At 30.1% G+C, this 17,346-nt stretch overlaps 3 protein-coding genes across 8 annotated transcripts; all 3 read right to left on the bottom strand.

The window, feature by feature from the left end:
* Positions 1-3,149: 3,149 nt before the first annotated feature.
* On the bottom strand, positions 3,150-3,479 carry GRXS25 (glutaredoxin GrxS25). The gene has a single exon (XM_004248131.5). It carries the CDS (start codon positions 3,477-3,479, stop codon positions 3,150-3,152), a length of 330 nt encoding a protein of 109 aa, XP_004248179.4.
* Positions 3,480-6,485: 3,006 nt separating this feature from the next.
* On the bottom strand, positions 6,486-10,401 carry LOC101267849 (prohibitin-1, mitochondrial). 4 transcript variants are annotated; one of them, XM_069290659.1, is made up of 7 exons: positions 10,258-10,381; positions 9,361-9,445; positions 8,548-8,735; positions 8,046-8,162; positions 7,644-7,814; positions 7,145-7,357; positions 6,486-6,872 (listed from the first exon to the last, which is right to left on the bottom strand). In XM_069290659.1, the coding sequence occupies exons 3-7, from the start codon at positions 8,722-8,724 to the stop codon at positions 6,681-6,683; spliced, it is 870 nt and encodes a 289-aa protein (XP_069146760.1). In that variant the 5' UTR covers positions 8,725-8,735; positions 9,361-9,445; positions 10,258-10,381; the 3' UTR covers positions 6,486-6,680. The 4 variants fall into 4 exon arrangements, with proteins under 4 accessions (XP_069146760.1, XP_069146759.1, XP_010327086.2 ...); XM_069290658.1 differs by having other exon boundaries at positions 9,341-9,445; positions 10,258-10,366; XM_010328784.4 differs by lacking the exon at positions 9,361-9,445 and having other exon boundaries at positions 10,258-10,401.
* A 1,280-nt stretch (positions 10,402-11,681) lies between these two features.
* On the bottom strand, positions 11,682-15,244 carry LOC101268320 (pre-rRNA-processing protein ESF2). Of its 3 annotated transcripts, none has more exons than XM_026027771.2 (9): positions 15,113-15,244; positions 14,402-14,517; positions 13,818-14,105; positions 13,648-13,711; positions 13,452-13,519; positions 12,956-13,045; positions 12,736-12,866; positions 12,171-12,323; positions 11,682-12,076 (listed from the first exon to the last, which is right to left on the bottom strand). In XM_026027771.2, exons 3-9 carry the CDS (start codon positions 14,035-14,037, stop codon positions 12,059-12,061), a joined length of 744 nt encoding a protein of 247 aa, XP_025883556.1. In that variant the 5' UTR covers positions 14,038-14,105; positions 14,402-14,517; positions 15,113-15,244; the 3' UTR covers positions 11,682-12,058. The 3 variants fall into 3 exon arrangements, with proteins under 3 accessions (XP_025883556.1, XP_010327087.1, XP_004248182.1); XM_010328785.3 differs by having other exon boundaries at positions 14,402-14,419; positions 15,113-15,203; XM_004248134.4 differs by lacking the exon at positions 14,402-14,517 and having other exon boundaries at positions 15,113-15,227.
* Positions 15,245-17,346: the final 2,102 nt, after the last annotated feature.

Genomic DNA, 17,346 nt, shown 5'->3' with positions numbered 1-17,346 from the left:
TTATGATAGAGGGTGAAAATATTATGAGTAAGATAAAAAAAAGTTTTGAATTATGCGCAAACACATGCATTTTTGAATCATTGTTATCAATTGTTTTATAATATAATTTATTATATTGTACTTTACTATACTGTATTATATGATATATACATTATTTAGCTAAACTGTATTGTTTGTTGTTGTTTAATAACATTTTAATTGTTTAGTTTGATTGTATCTTATTGTATTGTAATTTATAAATTTACTAAAATATCCTTAATTATTCTAAGGCAGGAGGTTTGACTAGAATTAAATAATACAAGGTAAAGGGTAAAATAATATTTTGAAATATTATGTAAAGATATGATTGGAAAAAGAAACTAAGTAACTATGGAAACACATCAAATCGGTAATTCCATAAAATAGGAATTTTCATTGTTACGTAACAATGAAATTCAACAATACAATACATTAACAATCAAATTAAACGTTATACGTATAGTAACGATATAATTTATGAATTTTGGAAAAATAAATAATTTTATTCATTGAGTTTTCAATAAAATATTTATTCATATCAATTATCAAATAAATATATATAAAATTTGAAGAATGGGTGAAAATATTGGTAAATTGTCTCATTGTTATTAGGTGGAATATATATATATATATATATAAACACAAAAATATCTAATGATTGAAAATTAACAAAATTTTGAGTTCGCCATTATAAACAAGTATCTTTGATGTGGCCATGCAAACACTATTTATCTAAGAGGTCCATCTTTGTTTTATTCTTCAAATTACTACTAACAAATGTGTCATATAAAACTCAGTTTCTGTGATACAAAATGTTTCATCGTGTATAATAATTGCTCTTACATGTTTTATCTACTTTCTCCGTTTATTTTTACTTGTCCGTTATATTATTCTTAGATGTTCAAAAATATTTGTTATGTTTATACAATTAATGAAAATTTTATTGTTTTGTGTCTATTTTATCCTTACTATTAAATAATATCTATTTTTTAATATTTAGATGATTTATATTTATTAAGAGTGATTTGTTAAAATTAACCTTATTATTTACTGTTTCTTAATCCCTTTGTCAAATTAAAATACTAAACAATTATTGTCAAGAGCTTAAAAGATTTGACAGTCGCAAAATTCATTCATTGGAGTCTTTTTAAAAATTAAAAGATGTTCTTAGTAGGAGAAGTCCAAAATTTTAATTTATGAAATTTAAATTAATTACATTTTTTAAAGTTTAAATAGGTTATTTAGCCATATTAAAAGTTTTTTCTTTTATATAAAAAAAAACTTAAATATAAAGTATGTAAAGTGAAGAAGTATAAATAGAAAATTTTAAAAATAGGAAATTTTCACTGTAACAATTTTCGCAAATTCGAAAAGAGTTTGAAGCATGTAAAGTAAAGAAGTATAAATAGTTTTTGGGCCAGAAAGATTAATGAAAAAATTATATGAATTAATACAATTTTAAAATTATTAATTTTAGTGATACTTTTTGTTTATTATCATTTATAGTAATACTGTGATAAATCTGTAATATGTATTAAAAGTATATTATGTATGCAATATATTTGAATTATAATTGTTTTTGAAATATATTATATTTATTTGGTAAAAAATTGTCACATTGTATTATGATTGTATTAAAATGTGTGATAAATGTATTATCCATCATTAAAACTTATATTATATTTGAATAACAAATTTATCTTTGTAATATGTATTAAACTTGTACTATAGATGAATTAAAAGTGATCAAATAAAAAAATATTATTACTATAAATAATAAATATTATTTTATTATAATATATTTACGTAAGTTTCCCAAAAACAATTGCCTATCAAGCTGCTCCAATATTCTGGCCCAAAACTAGCAGGCCCATCTTTGTTGAACACTCTCTATTGAAATAATTTACACTAACGTTATTTAAGGCGCAATCATTTTTTTTTTAAAAAAAAAACGACGTAAATAAATCATTAAACTCAAAATGTTATATGTTTATATATTAATCTAAAGTAATTCAAGAAATATATGTTCTCTTAAAAAAATTACGGTCCATAATCTCATTAAGTAAAATTGATAATTTTTACTTAACTGATATTAAATCAGTATTATCATATACTAAGGTTGATAATTTCATTAAAATATTAAAAATTATCAACTTTAATTATAAGAAAATTTAGAAACTTCGACCGTGACTTAAATATAAGTTTTGAAATTAACAATTAAGACAATAATAATCAAATAAAAATTATAGGTCACCACTGTTCTCTTAATTCCAAAGTCAAACTAAAATCCTCAAAATGTCAAATATAATTTGCTGGCACCAACAAAAGAATCTAGAACACAAATTCAACCTTATAGTATATTATCAAATTATAATAATTAATAATTCACGTATTTAAGGAAAAAACATGGTCAAAGAAGATAAATCACATAAATCAAAGCAAAATATTCAGCGGTGGTTCTAGGAATTTAAGGTTGTGGGTGCTCTATATTAATTTTATACAAATACCTATCAATTTCTACATAGAGATATATATATATATTTCGTAACGAAGTTAATGGGAGCTCGAGCATCTGGCGGACACCATGTGGGTCCGCCTCCGAAAATATCTATAATAAACATGGGATATAAAAATTAAATTGTTTCCACTTGTATTAGCTAGCTTTTTTCTTTCTAAATTTGACATTTTTGTTTTTTGAGATTCAAACTATATAAATAATGACAATAATCTTAAATGTATTTTTTGATTTTATTGACATATGAACGATTATAAATTTATAGTATTTTTCGAATAATTCTAAATTAATTAAAAATAATAAAATAATGAATTGATAATCTAATATACGCTTCAAAAGACCAATTAAATAAACATTTAACAATTGAAAAGTGTCACATAAATTGAAACATCAGATAAAATAATAATATTATATTTCAAGACAAGCCACGAGTTCGCCTAGAAGTACGTAGTTCATCAAAAGCCAATCTCGATACAAATCTTTTTGTTAAAAATAAAAAGAAAATATAATATCGTAGTTAAATTGTTACTATATATATATATATATATATATATATATATATATATATATATATATATATATATATATATATATATATATAATATAAAATTAAAAATTATAGCCATAAGGCCCCTGCATTTTTCAAAACAGGACATAATTCACCACTAATATGAGCTTCCATAATCCGATCCAATCCTCCGAACAACTCTCCTCCGATAAACACCGCCGGCAACGGCGATGACAAACTCCGATCCTCTCTCCGATCACCGCCACCATCGATAGATTTTCCGATGTCCTCTAGTTCGGTTATTGCCTCATTTTCGTATTTTTCTTCAATGTCATACATAACGGGGTTCGCTCCAAGACATTGAAGTAAACGTTTGATGACGTGGCTCATACAACATCCACGTCGTCTAAAAACTATAACGGCGTTTTCCGTTACCATTTTCTTGAAATTCCCTTTAGAGTAATTGATTTGATTGATCTTTAGAGACGAAGATTTGTTTAGAACCGTGGAATTTGTTGAAAAAAAATTCCATGATTTGTATGGAAGTGCATCTTGCATTGTGAAAAAATTAAAAATAAAAATTGTTATGTATGATATTTTTATTTTTCTTTGGAATGACTATGATTGTGTTGAGGAAATATAGAAAATGGAATTGATATGTGTATATATATATAGAAGTAGGATATTAAAAAAGTCAAAAGTTATTTGTATATTTAGTTTATATCTTTTCATACTATTGAGGGGGTTATATAGTATGAGTTTGGTACTACCTATTAATTTCGATTCAAATTCTAAATATATACGTATTGAGATAAAGGATAAATCACAAGTGTGGTTGGTAAGAAAAATAACATATATATAAACATTATTTGTATCTGGTGAATGCAGAAGGTCTGTTTTCGAAAGATTTAAAATTCACGAATAATCATTTCTCAGACTTTGTAATTAGAAAATAGTAACAATTTATCAAAAGTAGAATCGGAAACTGAATATTAAATGCTATTTTTATGCTATATCACAAAAAATAGATTTAAAACTTGTTTTCTAGTTTTTAACTTATTCCTAAATTTCAGAACCTATAAAATTTACGTTATAATTCTATGTTAGGTTTCACACACATATTAATCATACGATTTATTTTTCAAAATGTACATTTTCTTACTACTTAATTAACTATAAATACTCAGTACGAATAAATATTTTTTCCGCGTATAAAATATGAAAAAAAATATAGGGAGGGTGTGTGGGGTTGTAAATTAGCGTCAACGGTCGTTAGGCCAACTTACGCGTTACATGATATATGGCTTACGTAAAATTATGTCATGAATAGTCTATGCTTACATATAAAGTTGGTACTCCATGAGGTCATATTTTTGGGTTCTTTAAATATTTTTTTCGGTTTCAACACTCGTATTTCTATATTGAAGTCTGACTATTTGAATTTATGTTAAAAATTCATGTTGGGGTGACTTTCGTATGTAGAGAGATTCAAACTTAAAACCTCTGGAGTTTATGATAAAAGAGTACGTATCACTCTACCACAATATATCGAGCTAGAAGTATACACATTTTTTTTCAAATTAAAGATAAAAACTTCGTTAGAATACATGTGTTGAGAGGAATCGAACACTTATCTGTAACGTTCAATATTTCTACTCGTGTCCCAAGAAAAATCGACTATTCTATTACTTATTTCTTGATAAGTGATTTTTATATAGTTAATAAATTTTTTTAATATATACATAAATTTAACGTACGATTAAATTCTAAATCCGTTTCTCGGTAACGATGTCACAATGCACTTGCGCAAGATATGCAGTGGAATAAGTAGGCATTAAAAAGTAGAAACAAATCGTGATTTGACTGACTGAGATAATTAGTGTCTACTCCACTTAATTATCATATTCTATAATTTAATTAGCTTTTACTTTTTAACTTTATAATAATAAAATGGATTATGCTTTATCATTCTTGATGTTAACCATTTCCTATATTTTATCCTTTATATTTTGATTTAGTAGGCATAGTGAGTAAATATTTTTTTTAAAAGCATTAAAAATTATATAGTCAATATTCTTTTAGTGAGTTTAGGCTTTTCTTGTTTTACTATAGTGGGAAGAAAATAAATAGAAGTAAATTCGAGCAAAAGATGATAAGACGAGAAGTTGATTTAATTCTAAAATGAAATAACTGATAGAATTTGATATTTTATAAAAAATGATCGAGATTATAAAATTCTTTCATTTCATACACATATATATATATATAGGAATGACTATTAGACTTTTAATGTGTGTATAAAATTATATAATATTTTAATGTGTTTAACTTTTTTATAGTATCGTTATAAATAATAATACGTGGATCAACGTCGTCGAATAGTTTGTTTAAAAAAATATATAAAAGAGAAGGGGCCGCGTGATTCACCCCCAATAACGTGGCGTTGACAATGTCGATCCAAAGCTATGAAAAAACGTAGAGCGTGACGTGCGTGTGGATTTAGAAAAATATTTTTTTTTTATTTTTTTCTTCTAATTTTCTCATATTTAATACTAGTATTATTTTTATTTTTATTTATGTAAAGATATTTTGATTGGGTAAGTGTTTTGTTTGATAAAAAAGATTATTTATGTTTTAAAATAAATAGTAGATATTTATGTGCACGTAAAATGAAGAATTTAAAAAATTGAAAATTGTTACTAAATATAGAGAATAGTGTCACACTTATTGAATCTGATTTGAAAAATAGAGTGTCATATAAATAGAGACGAAGGAAGAATTTATTTGAAAAGGTAAATTCTTAAATTAAAGAACGTAACTTACGTATAAGCAAATAAAATAAATAAATAAAATTAGTGCACCCAACATATTCCAAATCAAACTCTTACCAATAAGATAAAATTAAGTTGTCTTTACACTTTTAATCATAGAAAGAAATTAAAATAAATTACAAGACATTAGTTACCCTTACTTTCTTTTTGATCTTCCTTTAACCAAACAAACAAATTGAAATAAATTACGAATAAAAAAGTGACATATAAAATGAAACGGAGAAAGCTCTGCAAAGCTAACAAAAACCCACACATTGAATCTAAAAAAGTAGGGTGTACACAAATTTAACCCCCCCATGAAGGTAAAGAAAATATTTCAAAGGAAAAAAACTCGATTCAAGTAACACATATCAAATAACATAACGCAAGAAAGACGAGAATTACTAGAAGCAGCATTGCATAGTAAGTAGGAAAACAATACCATGACAACACAATACTGTGATAACCTAAGCATAACAAACAAGCAGTAGTAACTGAAATCACAATTAAAACAAAGATATATGCTACATGATTATCAAAATCTATTATTCATGTTAACCTTATTGCTAGAATCTAAGTTTATTTTTTCCCAGAAGCAACAGAAATAAGGGACTTAAAACAAACAGATCTTACATGATTGTCAATGTACTAATTGCATACAATTTATAAAGCAACATTAGTTTCTCGTGCAATGTTTCCATGTTCAAGAGTTCAAATAACTAAGAAAACCATCTATCAAGTCGTCATTATGTAAACATGAAAGGGGCAGTAGGCTTGCAGGGAAACAAAATATTGATAGTTGAAACATCAATCAGTTGCACTATCCAAGTCACTTTCTTGTAGTGTCCAAGTTGAAGTCCTGAAGGTTAAGCAACAGATCATCGGCACTCAAGTACACCTTGTTTGCTGCGTGTGAGATAGTCTGGGCGATTTCTCTGGCTGCTTCAATCTTCCTGAGAGTGATAAATGCTGGATTGTTGGCAATAGCTTGACCAATCAGCTGAGCACTCTTAGCTTCTCCCTGTAGAACAACAAATAGGAAGTCAATACTACTGCTTTGTGATGTTCCCTCACCTCCCACCTCACTTCCCCCAAAAATATGATAGTACAACATAAAACAGAAAAAAATTATTAGCTGAAAACAATTTCATGTAGTTAGTTTACTAGTCTTGTTTGTCAATAGTAAAGTGGGAGCTACGCATGAGACGTCATCAACACAGAAGCAGATAAAAGATAAAACTGGAGCAATAGATTAAATTAAACAGAAGATGTCATGAGGGGAACTCTATTGACCTGAGCTCTGATAACAGCACTTCGCTTATCTTGCTCAGCTTTTTCCACAACAAATTTCGCCCTCTCGGCTTCTTGAGCAGCCACTTGTTTTGCTTCAATTGCAGCAGTAAACTCTTTCCCAAATGTTAAGCTTGTTATGGATACATCATCAAGTGCAATGTTGAAGTTGGCTGCCCTGTCTGTCAAAATCTTCCTTATTTCTCTGCTAACATTCTGCACAAAATATAGAAGACAGGAAATGATGAGATGGTATATATTAACGGTGGTCTTTGAGAAGGCATCTATTAACATTTAAACAAGTTCCTGTGTCGCAAATACAAGATCCGTAGTTCATTTCTTTCCCTACTTCAACGAAAAAGACGTAAGCATCGAATAAGCTTTCAGAACCAATGGGCCTATAATCACAGTTCAATGGTACAGGTAAGAGGAAGTACCACCTATAGCATAAGTTACTTCCACCAAGAACATCAACTAAACACACAAGGCCTCTTGCACGTACCTCTCTCTGGGTGATGAGCTGGCTAGCATTGTATTGGGCAACCACAGCCTTCAAAGTTTCATGGATAATTGAAGGTAGGACCCTTTCATTATAGTTTTCACCAAGAGTTCGGTAAACTGTGGGTAGTTGGTCTGAAACTGGACGAGTGAGCACCCTAAGACCAATTTTTACCTGCATAAGAAAAAGGAAAAAACAAAAAAGACTGTTAAATCCTCTACTTCTAAGAATTCAAGCTTTCTATCCTAGGATAAAATCATAACATCATCTATCACCAAAATTGTCCTTCATTACTTTGCAATTGTTACAAATGTTCCCATCTTTTCCCCTGTTTTGATTTCTTTCTTTTTTCTCTTTAAGTCCTTAGGGGGGGGGTGGAGGAAACAAGTAGTCAGAAAAATTTACCATCTGGAGGTCACGACTTCCCGAAGTGCTCTCCACAAGATGGGGTCGTGCACGAACATCATATATGACTGGTCTTTCAAACCAAGGAATCATGAAGTGTGTCCCTTCTGGATAAACCTATTCATAAACCACTCAACACAGATTAAAAAGAAAAACACAAATATGGGCACACATCAAACATAGGAACAGAGAAAAAACATGGTTGAGTCTCATACAATGAGATTGGCCATAACCATCCAACACAAACATTTGAGTTTAGAACAAAATAAAACCATGAAAAATTATGGCAATCCTTGCATGTATTGAAACAGAAAAAAAGAATAGCCTGTGGAAGGCACCTTAATTCATGTTCCACCTAATAAGTTTCTCAACTTAACATGGATAAAAATTAACATAGGCATAATCTTGGAGCGACTGATGCTAATCAAAAGTCAATCTAATTGATAATGTAAAAGAGCACCTAAACATCATCATGATCCAAAAGAACAGAAGGCAAGAATACCTTGTTTTTGACACCACCAATACGGTTGAAAACAATCGCGCGATGCCCACCCTCAACATTGTAGAGACTGTTGGCAACTCCATACACACCAAGACCAGCAATAACTCCAAGCTTGATCAAAGCAGAAGTTGCACCACCACCAGGCATCTTGGGAACCTTGACATTGTTGAGATTCATTTTACCAGCTCCTGAAATAAACTAATCATATTCATATTTCTGTTACCGCAAAATCAAAAACCTACTAGTATGGAAAAGGAGTATTCCATGTGCAGTCTGAAGAGCTTTAACAAACAAACACACAATCAGACACACTCTTATTGGTCAGCATGGAATTTTCTTTCCAGAGATACAATTCAGGATAGAGATTAAGCGTTTTACTAAAGGAATTTTCTGTTTGATTTCCAATATGTGAGAAAATATACTCTAAAGGTAGAAAGGACGCACTCTTCTTTTTTTCCTGTTGAAGCCCTTTTAGCATTAAAGATTGCGATCAAACCTTTTTTAAGTCATGTACCCTCTCTTTTCTAAAAAGTTAAAGCTTAAGCTCTTTCGCAGATCTAATATCATCTAAATAAGAGGACCGAGCAAAGCACTCGTTGTGTAATGCATCATTAATATTCCAAATCCCAGCATTCTACATTAAATAGATTTTCACCTATTTCTTCATTTACACTGGACACTATTATTTTAAACATTCATACATTGTTTTTATCTTTCTTCTCGATGGATAACTAGGAAAAGGTTTTTTCAGAAAAGAAAAGGAACAGAGAAATCCATTGTTATAGCATCAAACATGTTGGAAAATGTGCTGACTGATCCAAACATGTCCACTGAGATATCAAACTTGGTTCAACAACTATGTTTCAAACTTGTGAAGTCCACCTACAACAAATTTCTTCTGCAGTTGAAATAAAGCCATAAGCCTGGAGTGTTGGGAATTCTAGATAAACTTCAACTAGCCAAACTGAAGGTTCAACTCAATGTAAATCACTTTCACATTTTAAAAGTTCACTAGAAATCTGTCAAAAGGTACACACAAATAGACCCTACAAACACCAACTCAACCAAAACATCAGCAAACAGCAAATCAATCAATCAACAAGATCAATGTACCAAATTAAACTTAAAGAAAAACAAATTGTGTCAAAAAATAAAACCCAAATGGAGTTGTCAGAGACATTTCAATTGGCAAAACTGAAGTATCAACTCAATAAGTAACACTACGCTTCAAACAGCAAAACCAATCAACTACGTCACTGTACCAAATTAAACTTGAAATTACCTCAGCTAGATCATCATAATACTCAACTATCCCAAATCAATCTCAAATTTCACAAAATATAATCACACTTCAAACCCGAAATCACAATAACCCGTTAAACTTAAAGAACAACAAATTAGGTCAAACATACAACTCAAATGGGGTTCTCTTCTCAATTACATTTCACCATGTTTCAACTCAATAAGTAACACCCAAAAAAACGCCTCAAACAGCTAAATCAATCAATCAACTACATCATATACCAAACTAAACTTGAAATCAGCTAAACTATTCCATATAATTCACTCCAATACTCAATAATCTATGTTCAACCCCAATAAATCGGAAAAAAATACCAAAAAATCAAAAAAAAATCACAAAAGCGTCATTACCCAAAATCGGCTAAAAACTCAAACCCAAATAGACTTTGAAGTTGAAGATGAATTTACCTGATCCGAACGAAGTAGAGAAGTTTAGGGTTTTTGGTAGAAAATGAAGAGAGAAGAAACTAAAAAGGGGATTTTACAGGGAACTTGGAGAAGGGGTTTAGGGTTTTTCGATATTTTTTAATTTAATTTTAATTATATTTCGTTGATTATTAAATGTTTATGGGCTTTGATATTGGGCTCTATTATGAAAATTGACCCTTTTCTTGGGTATAGAAAAGCCCATTATACTTATTGGATCCCAATGAGTTTTCACCTTTGTCAAGTTCTCATAAAATTGGGGAAAATTTCACAAATAGCCATTAAAATAAACTTAATTAGGTTTCATAGTTATAGTTTGTTGATTACGAGTCGTAGTTACATGTTTGGGGGAGGGAGGGAGGGAGAGAGAGAGAGAAGAGAGAGGTGAGCGAGAAAGGACAAAGAGTGGGAGAGACGAATAATATTTGTATGTCTGTCGTATAATTTGTATATACATATATGTATTAATGAAAACTATAATATTAATTTGAAGATGAAAATCTAAGTCTTCAATTACTAACTCAACACATGTTCCAAAAATAATCTCTATTTCATATATACATATTTTGCCTTATCGGAAATGTCACAAACCTTTGAAAAAGTCACAATCTTTCGGAGAATTCGTCAACTTTCACAAAAGTCACAACTTCCCATAAAAATCATTGTTTTTCATAAAAATCGCAACTTTTCATAAGAGTCACAACTTTTTACAAAAGTCACAACCTTTCATAAAAGTCATAACTCTTCATTTTCCATTCACACCTTTAAAACCCAACAGACACTTCTACATGAGGTTAATCTTAATCTCCACTTAATTAATTTGTTGTTGTTTTTTTCTTAATTTTCTTTCGTGATTTAATTTGTTGACATATAAATGGCCTAGTAACTAGTGAAATTATATGATACATTTATCAATGTAAATATTAGCTTCCATAATTATGACATGACCAGCCAAGATCTGGTCATCTGGTGAGATTATTAAGATTTCTTTCAGATATTAAATTTGACTTTTTTGTATGAAGTTTTCCATGTGAATTTGAAATAAAGATTTGCTTAGCTTTTAGTATAAACTTGTTGACAATTAATTATTAGTTACTTGTGATTAAAATATTAATAGTATTATATTACATTCCTTTACGATCAAACATAATTATTAGGATGATTACCAAATAACATTGGCAAACATTGGAGAAATTGTCAAAAAAAATTGATTAGCAAGCAGAAAATATTACTTAAAAGATATTTTTATATAAAATTTAGGTAAATATTATTATAAGGATGAAAGTGATAGAGGTGAGATTGATTCCAATACCAAACAAAATTGAATTTTGGATCCAATTCACGTAAAAAAGTTAGCTCAAAAGAAAAAAGATTAACCGAATCTTATAATCTTTAACATATCCTAATTATGCACATCAATCTCAATATATAAGAAATTAAAGAAATCAAGATTCATCTATCAAAAGAAGTTGTTTAATTTCCATTAAAAGAAGATAAAAAAAAAGAATACATCAATCAATACATAACCCCTCATCCCCTGTGCTTGAATCATACGTTGCGACTGTTTCAACAGCTCGAACCTGAACGCTACTTGCAAATATATGAGTTAGAATTGTAGAAACAATGGACAACATTTTGCTTACATACCATAGGAAAAAATGGACTCCAACTTTGATGGCAAGTGAATGATCATAGATGCCAAGACAATCCAAAGAGACCTAATTTCCTCAACTCATCACTTGGGAAGCACAATTTCTGAAATGTTTGCACTGGTACGCCCTTGTCATTGACCACCAAATACCTGTACAAAATGATGAGCAGTTTCCATCAGAACATAAGCGAGTCTTTTATTTACCTCTTTCACCAAAGCAGGGAATGGGGGAAATGGAACTTACTCCGGCCAAAACGTCCTTAGACAGACTAGGCTTGAGTTTCCCAGCTTGATCTGCCACAGGTTTTTTCTGGGGAAATTGTCGTATCACCTTTGGTGCAAACTGATCACTTGGGAAATCAGAAATTACCCCAGATTCCTGTTGCACCTTTTGCTTCTGTAAAGATGGAACAATTAAAAAGTATTATCTATACTATATTACTCAATTGTGAAAGATATTAGGTAAGATAAAGTGAGTGGTCGAATACCTAAACTAAAACTGGCTATAATACCTTACCAAGTAATAACAACTCGGGGTGAGGAAAAGAGACTCTTCCTATTTTACACAAAAATCAACATCTACATTTTATTAGTTTTGCTAGACATCTTCTAACATCAATCAATGTATTAGAAATCCAAATCAGAGCTTATCGACGAAAAACTAGAGTTGTCACATGTTGTAACTACTATTTAAAGAATAAAAACTCAAAAGGAGATGGCAAATAAGAAAGTCAATCAAGGGAGATCAAAACATGCTGCTTAACAACTACTTGCATGCTAAAGAATTAATTAAAAATTGTATCACTGACCTTCTTCATTCGTTCTTCAATAGAACTTAAAGCACGAGATTTATCAACTTGTGTAAGGTAGAAATCACGCTCCCTCTTAGCAGCAGAAAGCTCCAAAGCTAGTTTCTGCTCACGAACTGCATGCCTTTGTGCTGCAAAATGTTTGTGAGGCATCAATTAAGAAGTAAATGGAGATCGAAAAATGCATCACTACCAAATAAACCAAAAAGTAACACCATACCGATTTCATCAGTAACATCATCCCATTTGATTTTAGACAAGTACTTGACATTCCAAATGTCATAATAGAATGATGACCTTTTTCTTCCACCTGTCAAACAGAAATTTGACAGTGAAGTCGATAAACTCTCAAGGTCACTGAAAATATAAGAATAACAGAAGCTGAAAACTGAATCAGAATAACCAAATTATATTGTTATGACACAAATGGCATAATGCAACAAAACAATGATAGTCTATTCGTAATAGAAGCCAAATTTTGGCTAGTAATCTGAATAATTGGCATGTCCCCTAAAAATGTGTAATAAGCACAATAACTAGTCAGCTCAACAAGAAAATAGAAACATTTGTCAATCTTACTGTTAGATGCTATGATGGCACCCTATTCACCAAATAAAAGAAATATGTAAATAGCCTGAACATCTAAAGAGAATTCCTTAAACTGGAAAGAATCAAGAAGAAAAGGAAGGCACTGATAAGAAAATATGTTACTTTACCCATCTGTTGACCATTTAACATATTTGCGACTCTTTTGGCAACACTCTTTTTTGTAAACTCAACCCACCTACAAATATAGATGATAGTTTAATTACTTTCGGTAAAAAATGTCATAATCATGCAGATGCAACATACGATTCATGCTAAGTAAAGATAATCTGATTTCAGTTGACAGAAACTTCAATATAAGCATACCCTTCTGAAAATGCTTGTCCTCGGAATCCACCTGCCCGTTTCCGATTCATTTGAGCAGCAGCAGCTGTATGCAAGACAAATTAGTAAAGACAACCAAGCTAAGCCAAGGAGCACAGTGAAGTGTTTAACCAATATCAGATATAAGAGCAAAAACAAGGAACTCAACAAACCTTCAGGTACAAGATATATTCTCTGAATTTCTCCAAACTGAGAAAGAACCTGGCGAAGTTTCACATGGTCCATACGAGGCGGTACTCTACTTACGTGACAAACTCCACGCTTTTCAGCCTTCACCTTCTTCTTCTTTTTTACTTTTCCAACTTGTGTTTTAGTTTCATCTTCTCTACATGGTGGACTTGTTTCCTCAATTTCCAAATCTTTCTCACCCATCTAACGGAAAGGAGAAAACCAGTTGTGCCAGATAAAACTTGTGCTATAGTGGAATTTGTCCGTCAAAGCTACAAGAATAATTTCCAATGTATTAGCAATCATAAAATTAACTCCCCCAACCCTAAAGCCACTAAATAGCCAAAAGGACAGTTGAAAGCAAGGGCGGCTCAACCCTAAGCCCTAAAGCCACAAAATTACAAATCCTTCAAAGAAGCAATAAAATCCCGAAAATTAGTTCGAAAAAGGAAGTTCAAATACGAAAATAAATATATACATCCGAATCCGTAGATAAATTCGAGGAAGAGACACGATTAAAGGAGAACCAAATGCACTGAGACAAAAGATGAAGGAGATATATACAGACCTAATGAGACGACCAGCTCTGCTGAAGGCGACAGCAAAATCAATCAATCAACAGGATCAATGTACCAAATTAAACATGGGATCAGCTATTTCATTCGGCTACTCAATATAATCCCACTTCAAAACCCAAAATCACAATAACCCATTAAAACGTACAGAACAACAAATTGTATCAAAAATAAAACCCAAATGGAGTTTTCAGAGACATTTCAATTAACAAAACTGAAGTTTCAACTCAATAAGTAACACTATGCTTCAAAATGCAAATTAAATCAACTACATCAAGGTACCAAATTAAACTTCAAATCAGCTCAGCTAGATCATTGCAATATTCAAATATCCCAAATTCCACAAAATATAATCAAAGTTCAAAAACCGAAATCACAATAACCCGTTAAACTTAGGAACAACAAATTGGGTCAAACATACAACTCAAATAGGGTTATCTTCTCAAATACATTTCACCAAGTTTCGTAACACCCAAAAAAAATGCTTCAAACAGCAAAATCAATCAATCAACTACATCAGTATACCAAATTAAACTTGAAATCAGCTGAACCACTCTATCTAATTCATTCCAATACTCAATAATCTATGTTTAACCCAAATAAATCGGAAAAAATCACCAAAAAATCAAAAAAAAAAGCGTCATTACCCAAAATCGGATAAAAACTTAAAATCAAATAGACTTTGAAGTTGAAGATGAATTTACCTGATCAAAACGAAGCAGAGAAGTTCAGGTTTTTTGGTAGAAGATGAAGAGAGAAGAAACTAAAAAGGGGATTTTACGGGAAACTTCGAGAAGGGGTTTAAGGGTTTTTCGATATTTTTTTAAATTTTAATTATATTTCGTTAATTATTTAAATGTTTATGGGCTTTGATATTGGGCTCTATTATGAAAATTGGCCTCTTTGTTTTTTTTTTTTTGTAGAAAAGCCCATTATTCTAATTGGACCCCCAATGAGTTTTCACCTTTGTCAAGTTTTCATAAAATTTCACAAATAGCCACTAAAACAAATTTAATTAGGCTTCATAACTATAGTTTGCTAATTACGAGTTGAAGTTACATCTTAGGGGGCGGCGGGGGGGGGGGGGGGGGAAGAGGGCTAGATTGAGGAGAGAGGTGAACGAGAGGGCAGAAGTATAGAGAGATAAATTATATCTGTATATCTGTCATATAATCGGATACATATATGTATAATTTGTATATGTGAAATAGAAAAGAGGTGCGAGAGAGAGAGGAAGAGAGGAGAGAGATACACATAATTATAGCTAAAACTAAGTTGCAACCTGCAAGTGGTAATTAATGAAAACTATAACATTAATTTGAAAATGAAAATCTTAGTCTTCAATTACTAACTCAAACACATGTTCCAAAAAAAAATTCTCTATTTCATATATATATATATATATATAGATAGATAGATATTATACATATGAAAGTGACTTTTCAACTATAGAATTTGGATTTTTATGAATTTTTGAAGAAATTTATATGTATCGCCTAAAAGATATATATCAATATTTTTTAAGAATAATGAATTTGCTTACTGTCCAAAACTTTCTTGCAATTTTTATGTCTATTTTTTGTAATAATATTTTAAATTAGAGGTCTTAAATTCGAATATTGAAATAGATAAATCCTTGATAGTTAGTACTTCAATCTTAAATGAGTCATACATACATGATTTAGATTATTCCAAATATCATATAATTAAAAAATCAAAATAATCAAAGATCTTGTCGATTTAGGTGTAACATCTATTATTGATAATGAGATCATATTATAAAATTGATAATTAGAGGTTTGCCAAATCTTGTTGATTAATCTACGAGTCAACTATGATTATCTCAACTTGAAAAGAACTGTTTTACCATGTAAAACACGATTTAATTATTATATTTATTTTCATCAAGTATAAATATATAGATGAATGAATAAATATTTATCTCTATTTAGGTGAAAATATTGGTGAACTCAAAGAACAGGCTAGGCATTTCTACATGAGGTTAATCTTAATCTCTACTTAATTAATTTGCTGTTTTTTTTTCTTTAATTTTCTTTAGTGATTTAATTTGTTGATATATAAATGGCTTAATGATTAGAGAAATTTTAAGATATATTTATCAATGTCAATATAAGATTTCATAATTATGATATAACTAGCCTAGATCTGGTTAGATTATTAAGATTTCTTATAGATATTTCGAATTTAGCTTTTGGTATAAATTTGTTTAAAAGTAATTGTCTTTTATTTGATATTAAAATATTAATATTATCTATCGAAAAGTTTGTTTCTTTGGCTTCTTTTGTTAGTAAATAAATTGATACTAAGGCAAGTTTTGATGCAGAAAATATTATTTTAAAAATATCTATATAAAATTTAGACAAATATTGTGAGGACGAAAGTGGCAGAAATAAATATTATGAAGCGTGAAAATGAGAAAAAGACAATTTGATATAAAATATTAAAATCGATTAGTATTAAATCTCGATTTCGCCTTTTCGCCTTTCTATATAGTATGCTTCTCCCAAAGTTTGCTAGAGATCAATTAAGCACTTGGACACTCTAATTTATGTAAAATAAGTTAATAATAAAATTTAAAAAAATTATATTTGTCAAATTATATCTTATGCCTAACTCACACCTCAAACGATATCACAAAGGAAGGAGGATTACCTGAGTATTATAAGGAATCCACAGGTCTCATCCCTCGCCTATGTTGTACATTTTTCTTCAACATTCTACTCGCGTCTGAACCATTTTTTGCACTTCATGATTCGCTGTATTTCCTCCACCGTCACCCCGCTCACCCCTCAATCTCTTAAATGGGCAATGTCATTTCGATATGAATTTTAGATCCAACTCATATTTCAAAAATTAGCTTAAAGAAAAAAAGATTGTTTGAATTTTATAAAAGGTTCGAAAATTTCAACTCTCGCCG

This window comes from Solanum lycopersicum, chromosome 10 (genome assembly GCF_036512215.1).
Source record: "Solanum lycopersicum chromosome 10, SLM_r2.1".
In the NCBI taxonomy this organism is placed as follows: domain Eukaryota; kingdom Viridiplantae; phylum Streptophyta; class Magnoliopsida; order Solanales; family Solanaceae; genus Solanum; species Solanum lycopersicum.
Note: the sequence above shows the minus strand (reverse complement) of the source record. Positions and strands in the feature narration are given on the sequence as shown.

What these genes read in the sequence shown, in the direction of transcription:
- GRXS25 (XM_004248131.5), bottom strand. Translation starts at nt 3,479, where the DNA reads ATGGTAACGGAAAACGCCGTTATAGTTTTTAGACGACGTGGATGTTGT.
- LOC101267849 (XM_010328784.4), bottom strand. Translation starts at nt 8,724, where the DNA reads ATGAATCTCAACAATGTCAAGGTTCCCAAGATGCCTGGTGGTGGTGCA. An exon ending in TTGGTGGTGTCAAAAACAAG is followed by an intron (nt 8,163 to 8,547) that starts GTATTCTTGCCT and finishes GTTTATGAATAG; the next exon opens with GTTTATCCAGAAGGGACACA. An exon ending in AGCTCATCACCCAGAGAGAG is followed by an intron (nt 7,358 to 7,643) that starts GTACGTGCAAGA and finishes TATTTTGTGCAG; the next exon opens with AATGTTAGCAGAGAAATAAG.
- LOC101268320 (XM_026027771.2), bottom strand. Translation starts at nt 14,037, where the DNA reads ATGGGTGAGAAAGATTTGGAAATTGAGGAAACAAGTCCACCATGTAGA. An exon ending in GGACAAGCATTTTCAGAAGG is followed by an intron (nt 13,520 to 13,647) that starts GTATGCTTATAT and finishes CTATATTTGTAG; the next exon opens with GTGGGTTGAGTTTACAAAAA. An exon ending in GTTAAATGGTCAACAGATGG is followed by an intron (nt 13,046 to 13,451) that starts GTAAAGTAACAT and finishes TCTGTTTGACAG; the next exon opens with GTGGAAGAAAAAGGTCATCA.